Source organism: Heloderma suspectum, chromosome 1, assembly GCF_057233095.1.
Source record: "Heloderma suspectum isolate Gila_16-S chromosome 1, 16-S_ref, whole genome shotgun sequence".
In the NCBI taxonomy this organism is placed as follows: domain Eukaryota; kingdom Metazoa; phylum Chordata; class Lepidosauria; order Squamata; family Helodermatidae; genus Heloderma; species Heloderma suspectum.
Genome location: NC_139458.1, coordinates 436,191,451 through 436,202,771, shown reverse-complemented (window position 1 = coordinate 436,202,771; position 11,321 = coordinate 436,191,451). Strand labels below are relative to the sequence as shown.

Genomic DNA, 11,321 nt, shown 5'->3' with positions numbered 1-11,321 from the left:
CTGGTCGGGGCTTGCGGCCTGGCCCGCTCCGCCGCCGCCGGCAGCCGAGGCCTTCGGGCAGGCTGCGCCCCGGCCCGGAGGCCGCCGCTCCCCCGCCGCGCCGTTGCCGCGGCTCGCTGCCCCCTTCGCCTCTGGGCGCGGCCCCTCCAGCTGGCGCCCGGCCTCGGGGCCCCGCGCGCCGCCTGCTGCCGCTGAAGGAGGCTCCGCCCCCCGTGACTTGCCAGGCAGGGCGCGGGGCGCCTGCCTGCCTGCCTGCGCTACACCGTTCCGAGTAATAATTTGCTTTGATGTAAAATGTTGCTGTTTCAAAACTGTTTGCATTGATGTACGTCGCCCAGAGCGGCCGGGTGACCGGCCGGGTGGGCGATTAAGAAATCTAATAAATAATGCAATTTTCTGTGACAGGTTTTGAGAGGCCCAATAAAAAATAATGTAATTTTCTGTGACAGTTTTTGAGAGGCCCAAACGTGTTTGCCGTTCTTATCCCTCGGTAATTTTTAGAAATTGCCTGTTAACTGACATCAGGGCCGAGCATATACTGAACCAAGGGCAGGAGCAGGCATTAGATCAGGGGCTTTCATGTTTTGTTTTGTTTTTCATTTCCAAGATGTTTGCACTGTTCTTTAGCTGCAAGGGATCCCGGGGTGGTGTTCACAACATTAAAAGCAAGTAAACAAATACGGTGTACTCCAATATTCTCTCCCTATGTTTTTATTGTGTTGTAAGAATGGTGACACTTGGTAACTAGACAATCTCTTGTCTCAATGCTATAATTTTTCAGGAACTTGAGGAAATTGTGCCCCAGTTCTTAAACCAGCAAAGGAGATTCTGCTTGCCTCTTCCTTTTTTAAGAAGTGAAAATGGGTGAAGCTGCAGCTTCCTTAAAGGATGGTAAGTGGACAGGCAATGCAGGTGACTTCTCTATTCTAGTTACAAAGGTTTAGGAGAGCAGAACGAGTTTTCTTTTTTGTTACAGCTGGTTTTCTGTATTTCCACTCTGAACAGGATTTGCATCTGTGGTTCTTGGGGAATTCCTGAGCACATAAAAATGGATCATTAGCATAAAACTAGAAAAGCAAATTGTCATGGGGTGATTTTAATTGTAAGTGTTATTTGTCAGTGCATTGTTGTGAAGGTGGCTCAGTTGTGATTTCTGCAGTAGAAGCAAGCACTGGTTGCTTCCATTGTCTGCACATATTCTTTGCAGGTGTCTTATCCCACCTGGAGAAGTTGGAGGCTTGTGCCCACAAAGTAGCATTGAAACAGGGGGAAATACAGCAGCATGAGGAGAAAGTGACCAGGATGAAAGAAAGGATCCAGGAGCTGCGATGTCAAAGAGATGAGCTGAAGGCCAAACTGAATATGTGTCGTTCTCAGGTGGGTGCAAACTGTATGCTGACCCAAAGGCTACTGCATGCTTCCATTCTTCTAGTTAAAGCTTGATGCAGAACATAAGTCATGCAGTTGAGGGGAGGGTAAAAAACACTATGCCCACAAGATCAAATGCATACAAATGGAACTTCAACTAAATTCATTCTGCAGCTCAAAACAGTTTTAAATTTTAGTCTTAAACTCCCAGAAAACTAGTTATGTGTAAGAAGCCTTCCTAAAGATTTGTAGTCTGAAACCTCAGTTATGTTAGCCCCATTGCAATTAGAAAGGGACTTTTTCTCCTGCATATTCTTTCCCTGAGGTATTGTGGGGTGCCACAAGTACGTATTTTTCTTGGAGGGGGTGCCTGCCTGTCCCAAGGGGCTTAGAATGACTCACAGCCACATGAAAACATTCAACACTTGTAACATCAGTCATAAAAAGTAAAATCCAAAGATGCCATGCTTAGATACAAGCTGTTAGGTGGTGAATTGAAGTCAGCAGCATTTATTTGGGATGACCAGGTGAGTGGGTTTTGTTCAGCCTTGGGGACTTACTTGATTGCTCTATTCGGGGCTCCAAAGGATCCCTCTTTCCCCAACCCTTATCAGGCTGGTCACTGACCAGATCGGGAGGGGAAGCTGTTCTCTGCCACATAGGGCTTAGCTCGACTGCGTGAGTCATCTGGAGTGCATCAGTAGATTTTTGGACGGAAGAGGGCAAGTGGGTCGATGGATGGCCAGCATTTGGGCAGCAGATTAGGATAGGTGGCTGGCTGGCTGGGCCCTTCTGCTTCCGACTCATTATTCTTTAGTGTTCTGTCCTGCATTTCCAACCAGCCCGCCCACAATAGACTTCTCACTACCCAGCTGAGTTGGCAATGTTGGGTACCTGCCTGCATTTACAAGTGAAAGTGATCTGTGGTGACCCACCCCAGGAAAACACATAATGGTAACAGCTTCTGGTTGTAAATTGTGAAGTGATTATATTAGTCATAGAGAATTGCAGTCACATGTGAATTTACCTGAGCCAGAGCAATATGTGGGCAGTTCTGTTAGGGCATTTACAGAGTCCTTGGCTGTTGTGGGTTCATAGCTTTTCCTGGTCCTCTTACCTGTAAATAGGGGTTCGATCCTAAGTGGGGAAATCGTAGATGTCCAAATGTGTATTATCTATGCCATCCCTGTGGGATATGGAGTTGAGTCTGAAGCCTTGATTCGGTCACAGCAGTGGTCCGTTTTGCCCAGTATAAATAACTTTTATTATTCATACTGGACTTCAAAAATCCAAATAAAGAAAGTACTTTGTCTAAAAAAGATAAAGGGCAGTAGCCCATGTTAACTGTATGTGTGGATAGTTGCAAGGATCGTCTTACAGAAGCATCTTCTTTTACTCCAATGCCGAGTCTCTTTCCTGGCTTCTCTAGTAAGGATCTACCATCAGAGGAAGCAAAAGCACTTGAACGAGTTTCAAGGCCAATGTAGATGCACCAACTAGTAATAGCTGAGAAATCGTGTTCTGTTTTTTTGTAGCGCATCAGGAGCAAAGCCTCCACAAAAAGCAATTCTCAGGCTCCCCAGGCAACAGAGATGAGCCAGCAAACCCTCTTGGAGTGGAAGATGGAGAACGTCAAGGGTCTGCTGCAGATTTTTCATCTAACAGGTACCCCCCTCAGGTGCATGCAAGACTCTCTTCCTAAGGTAGTGGTTAGTGGTCTCCCCCCACCCCACCCCCATCTTTGTTGCCATTATTTTAGCTTTTGGACATCTGCTGCAAAACATAGAACATAAAAACGTAAGAAGAGCCCTACTGGATCAGACCAAGGGTCCATCTAGCCCAGCATCCTGTTCACACAGTGGCCAACCAGCTGCCTGTGGGAACCCCACAAGCAGGACATAAGTGCAACAGCACCCTGCCATTCAAGTTCCCCAGCAACTGGTGTACATAGGCAGATTGCCTCTGATACTGGAGGTAGCATGTAGCCATCAGGACTAGTAGCCATTGATAGCCTTCTCCAGGAATTGATCCAATCCCCTTTTAAAGCCTAAATTGGTGGCCATCACTACATCTTGTGGACGTGAATTCCATAGTTTAACTATGCGCTGTGTGAAGAAGTACTTCCTTTTATCTGTCCTGAATCTCCCATCAATCAGTTTCATGGGATGACCCCAGGTTCTAGTATTATGAGAAAACGTGGGGTGACAGAGAATCTCTCAATCTCTCTTTCTACACTTGAAGATTTGATCAAATTTCTAGCCCTCGTAACTGTAGTTAGAAAATACAAACAAGACTTGGGGAGATTGGGTAGGCCTTATGCTAGTCTCCATCTCCCCTTCTCTGTGCCACAACTGCACATGTTTATTTTTTTTTTATAATTCCTCAGGTTTCCCGTAAAATTGAAGCATATTGTCAAATCCTTGGATCTAGAGGGCAAAAGGAGGGAAGGCCTGGAAATTGAGTGTAGACAGGCAGTAGTTAGGCACCCAGAGAGTTTGACAAAACCATGTGGCAGGATGGAAACTATAAAAAATGAAACAAAAAATGGGTTACCCATGTTTATGAGATGCACCTTTTTGTAGAACAGACATACTTACTGCCTGATCTACCCTGCTTTGAGCTTCCAATGTGTAAGGATGCCTTTTCTAGGCTTCAGTGGGAAACTGACCAAGCGTGGAGCCTGCCTGTGCATCAGCACCGCCTTTGAAGGCACCTACCTGGACTCTTATTACCTGGACCTCCTTATACAGCAGCCAGTCCAGATCCAGCGCCACTCGGTTCCAGCCTTCATTCCCTTGGAGCAAATAGCTCGCAAGCATTTGCAAACAGACATCAAACGCTTCTTGTCTGAACTCTCGGATCACCTGAATGCTTATGCAGGGAGGAAATTCCAGGCAGATCAATTACAGGTAGGAGGGTCCAAACTGTTTAAGAAAGTTTGATGTCTATTAGTGCATCCCAAAAGGCATGTGTCTTTCATTCAGCTATGCGGTTTGGTCCCTGCAACTGAATGGTCTTTCAGAAGAAGGACAGTTGCACTAAAAGTCAGGCAATTGTAGCTGCTACAGTCTCAAAGTTCTGTCCTGGAGCTTGTCTAAATAAAGTTCTTCCTATTGCTTGCAATGGGAGGGATTATTTTTTCTTCCACCAGAAAATCCCTGGGGGCGGGGGGTGTAAAGAAAAGGCTGCATGCTCCCTTCTGCCCTGCCAGCAAGGGCTCTGCAGAGCTGAGGATAGATCAGAGGCTGCGATATCGGAGTGCTCAGTCAGAGAGCTTAGGATTGTGAACTGCCTAGAACTTTCCTAAAGCAAGGGCTGTTAGTTACTGGTCAGAACAGTGTTTTCTTCAGGACTTGGAAGGTAAATGTCTATACTGTTTTGGTTAACACATTCATAATTTGCACAGTAATAACTACAATTTATGACCTGTTTGACCTTTATAATGCTTAAAAGTTGCACAGTCGTTTATATAGAAGATCAACTCTGGTTTTTGATAGTTATGGATTCAGTTTTAAGAAATTGGGTATAGACTTGGTTATATCTATTACATACAGATGTCATTTTAAACTGGGTTATTTTTAAGGGACACTTAGTGTAACTGAAATTTTAGATTTAAGAAGTCTAATTTTAAATTGGATTAAAAACATTGCTTTCTATCCAGTCTGCCAGCAGCACTGCCTTGGCCCACTGGCGCACCCCTATATGAGCTGCAAGGCAGGCAAGGGGCCTTTAGCCACTCCGCCCCAGTGGAAGCTTCTGCACAGCTTTGCTGTTCACCCTTGTCTTGGTTTGTGCAGCTGATCAACAGCTGAGATGCATAAGAGGCAAAGGCAGTGGGAGGATGGAGATAAAGTGGCATTTGCCTGTGTCTCCATTTGAGAGAAAGCAGCTAAGGGGGCATAAACGCATGGAGTCCCCGGAAGCTATGCTTGGGGCTAGCCTTGGGTTGAGCTATTTATTTATTAGATTTATTAGCCGCCCATCTGGCCGGTTATCCGGCCACTCTCGGCAGTGTACAATACTAATAACACGAAATGCAACGAATTTACATAATTAACTGAACAAAACAACATAACACAACACAACACTACTCTAAAAAGCCCTAATGCACCCCAAATGCCTGCCTGAACAGCCAGATTTTTAAAGCCTGGCGGAAGCTCATCAAAGAGGGGGCATGGCGGAGGTCAATAGGGAGGGAGTTCCACAGAGTGGAGGCCACCCCAGAAAAGGCCCTCTCACTAGTCCTCACCAGCCTAGCTGTCCTGGCTGATGGAACAGACAGAAGGCCTACCGAGGCTGATCTCGTTGAGCGGAGTCCCTGGTGGTGTTGGAGGCGCTCCTTAAGATAGACTGGGCTGGAACTATATAGGGTTTTAAAGGTCAATATTATTTACTTGAATTGGGCCTGGAAAACAACCGGTAACCAGTGCAACTCCTTCAGTGCTGGAGTGATGCAATTTCTGAACCATCTTCAAGGGTAACCCCACACAGAGCACATTATAGTAGTCTAGGCTAGAGGAGACCAGGGCATGAACTACTGATGGGAGCAGATGGTGAGGGAGGTAGGGGCGCAGCCGCCATATCAGATGGAGTTGGTACAGTGCCTCCCAGCTCACAACCAACACCTGAGCCTCCATGGACAGCTGGGAGTCTAAAATGACCCCCAGGTAGAGGACCTGGACCAGCCACACCCCATTCAACACCAGGTCAACCTCCCCTTGTCTCCCACAAAAAGTACTTCGGTTTTGTCGGGGTTCGGTTTCAGCTTAGGCCTTTCCATCCAGCCACTCGCTGAGTCCAGACACTTGGACAGGGTTTCTACAGCCAACCTTGGCGAGGATTTAAATGAGAGGTAGAGTTGCATGTAATCCGCATATTGGTGACCCTGCATCCCAAACCTCCTGATGATAGCCACCAGCAGCTTCACATAGATGTTCAATACCATCGGGGAGAGAATAGAACCCTGTGGCACCCTGCAAGAGAGCAGCCAAGGGTCTGAAGTCTCCTCCCCCAGAGCTGTCCTCTGCTACCTGCCAGAGAGGAAGGAACGGAACCACGTAATATGGTGTCCCCTATGCCCAACCCCTCCAGGCGGTCCAGGAGGATACCGTGGTTGACGGTATCATCCTTGAGCTGAGAGATCAAGGAGAAGAAGGAAGGAGCATTTGCCCCTATCCAGAACCCTACCCATATCATCCACCAAGGTGGCCAAGGCTGTTTTTCTCCCATGCCCAGGCCTGAAGGCCAATTGAAATGGATCCAGATAATCAGCTTCTTCCAAGTGTGCCTGCAACTGCAAAGCCACCACTCGCTCAATCACCTTGCCTCAAAACAACAGATTCAAGACTGGGCAAAAGTTGTTCAAGTCTTGGGGATCCAAGGAGGGCTTCTTTAACAGCGGTCTTATCACACCACCTTGAGGACTGATGGCATCAGTCCCTCCTCCAGGGAGGTGTCCACCACCGCCTTGATGGGCAAGGACTGAGTAAGCAGGTGGTCGGCCTTAAAGATGAAAGCACCTTGTCCACTTCCTCAGGAGGAAGAAGCTGGAACCGATCCCACACAACCGGTCTGCCACTGGCCATCCCTCGTTCACTAACTGTATCCCCAGGGTATGGAATAGCACTCCTGATCCAGTTGATTTTATCTGCAAAGTGCTTTGCAAACTCATCACAGGAGGCCTTAGAATGCTCCGTTGGTTCTGGAACAACTGGATCAACCAGGTTCCAAACCACTTGGGACAGCCTCCTGGGACAGCACTCTACAGATGTGATAGAGGCAGCATAAAAATACTTTTTTGCTGCTCTTATTGCCACGTGGTAGGCTGAAGCTACAGCTCTAACCTGTCCGATAGTCTTCGGAGCGAGATTTCCGCCACTGGCCCTCTAGCCCTCTCCCCTCCCGCTCCAGAGCTTGAACTGTGGGGTGAACCATGGTGCAGTCTGAGCTCATTTCGGGGGAGAAGGCATTTCAGAGCCACCCAGTCTAATGCCCCAGTGATTGCAGCATTCCAGCCATCCACTATGGTCTCGACCAAGCGGTTGTTTGTGTGCTCCAAAGAATCACCAAGCGCATTTGGATCCATAAGATGCCTGGGGTGAACCATCTTAATGGGTCCCCCACCCCTGCAGAGGGGTTGCAGAACTAAGAAGTCCAACCCCACCAGGTAGTGATCTGACCATGATGGGGGGGGTGGATATACCCCCATTTCCAGATCACTCCCCACCTCTCCGGAAACAAACACAAGGTCTAACACATGACCAGCTTAAATGGGTGGGCCCAGTTGAAATAGGGTGCAGCTCCCAGGAAGTCATGGTCTCCGTGAAGTCCTGAGGCGCCCCCACAAGGATGGCCTCCAAATGTATATTGAGCACCAGCAAGTTGGGGGGCTGCACACGCACATCAGAGACCACCTCAAGCACCTTAGCCAGGGAGTCTGTCATGCAGCGGGGTGGACGGTCCCCAGACTGCCCTTTGGGCCCAGTCGCCAGTACTTGCAGTCAGCAACCCTGGTCTCCCGGAGAGGGAATCTGGTGAGTACCACGGACTTCCAGTAGATAACAGCCACTCCCTGACCCCCAGCTGCTGTGCATATGAAAATCCAGCCAGGCAGATGGTCGCAAGGGTGGGAGCAGCGGCCTCACCTAGCCAGGTATCTGTAATACATGCCAGGTCTGCACCCTCATCCAGGATCATGTCATGGATGAGAGATGTTTTGTGGGCAACAGACCTGGCATTACACAGCAGCAGGTGAAGGCCAGAGGATGGAGTCACGCATCCCCCAGCCATCCTTTGGCTCTGGACAGGCCCAAAACAGGACAGATATTATGCATCGTTCCCCTTGCCCGGCATGGCCTGCCCTGCCCCTAGCACTCCACCAGCATCTGCCACCCAGCCTCGGTATGTTCTGGCCCCCAAAACTCCCCCCACTGTCTCCACCAGGTGGACACATGCCTCCCTCATTTCCGCCTATCAGGTGGGTGCCCCGCCCCTAAAATCACAAACACAACCCCAAAGCCCACCCCCCACCAACAAATTTTAAAAGCTGCACCCCAGGCCCTCTGCTCCCTTCGTGAACCTGAGTGGTTCACCCAAGTTAGAAGCCTTTCTGGGTTGACGGAAAGCTGTGTGTTCTTTCTAGCAGGGCGGGGTGGAGCGAGCTCCCTGCAGCTCCTCACTCTCTGGCTGATGTATGGGACCAAGTTGGTCTCCTCCTTGTGAAGATGTTCTTCCTGGGAGGCAGGCGGTGCAGCCCACCAGTGGCCCTCGGTTTTCTGGCTGATGGATGAGGCCAGTCTGCAGTCCCAGGGCACCGTCAGCTGGAGCTGCATGTTCTTTCTAGCAGGGGCCAGTTGGCTGTGTTAGTTAACATCCTTGCTTTTCAAATGGCCACTTGAGTCTTGCCTGCTGCTCCTGGCTTCTCATGTTGAAAAGGCACGTAGTGGAATAGCCGACGCACAACACGTGTACACTCATTGTACGCTCTTAATCTGCAATATGCAAGGTGGCCACTGGGTGGCCTTGAGCAAGTCACTCTCTTGTCGTAATGCAGGGGTTATTCTTAATGCTTCTCGATACTGCTATTGCATTTACACATCTACACTGCTGCTAGTTTTACTCTGGCTGTATTTAAATTCAAAATTTAAATTTAAATATTTAAATTTAAATGTATTTAAATAGTTTAAATATATTTTCTGTTGTGTTTTCTGTTGTATTTTTGTGTTTTTAATATTGTGAACCACCCAGAGAGCCTCGGCTATTAGGCGGTATAGAAATGAAATAAATAATATAAACTCTGCTAATGGCTATGATCTTGCTGATGGCTGCAAAGGGAAGTTTAGGCTCCTCTGGTTTTGTGTTTCCTTTTGTTCTCTCCCCCGCCACACACACTCCCACACACACTCCCACACACACACACACCAAACCCCAGAATAAGGGCTCTGGTTTGAACTGCCTGTCTTCTATGTGGCTTACAGCAAGGCTTTTTCAGTGTGGCTGGAAAGTCTCCAAATAAAGCAGGCTGGTGTTTCAGAACAAACTTCCCCCCTTAATAAAATAGTCCATACATAGTGCAAGATGATCTATGGCTTTTTGCAATGTTTGACTTATGGGGACGCAAAGTTTCCTGTATCTAATCCATCCCATAAAGGTAAATTTACAGCATAAAAACATTGGGCAACAGAGGACAAACCAATCAAAAACACCAAAATTCTCAAGCAGCACAAACAGATCTTAAACATCAGAGTTCCAAAATCATACAACCCCTCCTCCCCTAAGAACCTTAATCTTTTAAAAGCCTTAGAGAATAAGAAAGTCCTCACCTGGTGCCCAAAAATACAAAACAGGTACCAGATGAGTGGGAGTGAGCACCTTGGTTGTTGCCAGACACAGAGAAGGCCCTCTCACTGAGAGTCATTCACTGTACCTCATCTAGCCTCTGAAGATGGCAGTCTGAATAAGATCCTCCTTTGCTTTCAGGAGCGTTTTGCTGCTTTTCTTGAAGGATGCTTGCGGGGAAATTCCTTGTACAACCTACTGGAATTTAACTACCGTGTAGCAGGAAAAGACAGGACTTTCCCTTTCACAGCAAAACTCACTTATGGAGATCCTGTGAGCACCCTCCCAACTGAAATCACTGTTATGTGTAGAGGTAAGAGAACATCTGCTTGTGATTGGGTTGATAATGGAGTACATATGATAGCCAGACAGTAAAAACCCCAATAACCTTGTGTTTAGTATTAACATTTTTAATGGCCTGTCCTTGGGGTTTGGGGATAGCAACAAAAAGAAGTTGCATGCTCAAAGTCTGGGAGAAAGGAATAGATTTCGGCGGGGGGGGGGGGAGCAAACTCTTTCCTCATCCACTGAACTGCTGACTCCTATTCTTTGCTTTTCTTCAGCAGAAGATGCCCCAGCGTCTTTGGCAGAGATGGCAGCAGTTCATTTGGCCTTGTTCCATGAGAAGCCTCTTCATGAGGTCTTTACCTCCATCACATCGTCAGCAGAAAATCTGAGTCAGTCCATTGCACTGGAGTCGCCTGCCCCCTCCACAGCTGCGCCTCCTGGTAACAGCAGGGCTCCCTCTGAGGCTGCTGCAGTGTAAATCCTCTCCAGGAAGGGAACTACTCTGAGTAGTACAGCTTTTTTCTACCCAGAAAACCTCTGGTATTTACATAACTGATGGGCTGTCTTCAGCTTAATGAAGCTTGATATTAGCCCAATAGGAAAAGTTTGCACTTTCAAAGTTACATGATAAATCTGAAGAGTGAGGGAAGCACGTGCCAGTGAAATCTGCCAAGTCAGGACAAGGTGGAGCGGCAGCCTTTCCACTTTTCGATCCACGTTTAGCAATCTTGGGGAGTGCGTCCTATGACCTTTTGGTGTGAGAATCTTGCCTACTATAATTGCCCTGAGTAGGGTCAAAACGTGTTCATGTGGCACCATTCGCACTGTAAGCTCCTGCTTTGCTGTTGAGGTGCTCTGTTGAGGTGCCCTAGCGCTCTGATTCTGCAGGTTTCAAAACAGAGGAAGAGGGAGTTCCTTGGCATCCCCCAGAGAACTGGCCTTGCACTGAGGATGGCCCTCATGGAGGTCGTTCAGAGGGATTTCAGAAGCAGCTGTGTTTTGCAAAAGTAATTGAAATTTTGTAACCAACATTGAATATGTAATATGGCTTTCAGTCTTTTTTAATTTAAACTTTCTACTAGTTTATACATAATTTTCACAATAGGATCAAACAGATTAATTGCTCACATGTGAAGCAATGTAACATCAAAGCAGGCTTAACAGTAAAGAAAGGCATACAAAAATCTATAGCATTATCTCAAAGCACTTGTGCTTATTAATTTCAAGATTATCGTGTTTAGAAAGTTAATAAAAGGCAACCAGCTTAATTCAAATGTTTGCTGCTGCTTTCTTGCTTTCCTTAATTGTACACTCTCCCATTAGTTTTG

The 11,321-nt window shown here is 47.5% G+C and overlaps 1 protein-coding gene across 2 annotated transcripts; it reads left to right on the top strand.

Annotated features, from left to right (window-relative positions):
- The first annotated feature begins 181 nt into the window (after positions 1-181).
- On the top strand, positions 182-11,267 carry CENPO (centromere protein O). 2 transcript variants are annotated; one of them, XM_084829494.1, is made up of 7 exons: positions 182-271; positions 782-891; positions 1,208-1,377; positions 2,904-3,033; positions 4,018-4,277; positions 9,847-10,018; positions 10,272-11,267. In XM_084829494.1, exons 2-7 carry the CDS (start codon positions 861-863, stop codon positions 10,469-10,471), a joined length of 963 nt encoding a protein of 320 aa, XP_084685620.1. In that variant the 5' UTR covers positions 182-271; positions 782-860; the 3' UTR covers positions 10,472-11,267. The 2 variants fall into 2 exon arrangements, with proteins under 2 accessions (XP_084685620.1, XP_084685619.1); XM_084829493.1 differs by having other exon boundaries at positions 10,269-11,267.
- Positions 11,268-11,321: the final 54 nt, after the last annotated feature.

Excerpts from the sequence above, each read along its gene's own strand:
- CENPO (XM_084829493.1), top strand. The coding sequence starts at position 861 with ATGGGTGAAGCTGCAGCTTCCTTAAAGGATG. Across the intron at positions 3,034-4,017 it reads GCAGATTTTTCATCTAACAG|GCTTCAGTGGGAAACTGACC; the intron begins GTACCCCCCTCA and ends TGCCTTTTCTAG. Across the intron at positions 4,278-9,846 it reads TCCAGGCAGATCAATTACAG|GAGCGTTTTGCTGCTTTTCT; the intron begins GTAGGAGGGTCC and ends CTTTGCTTTCAG.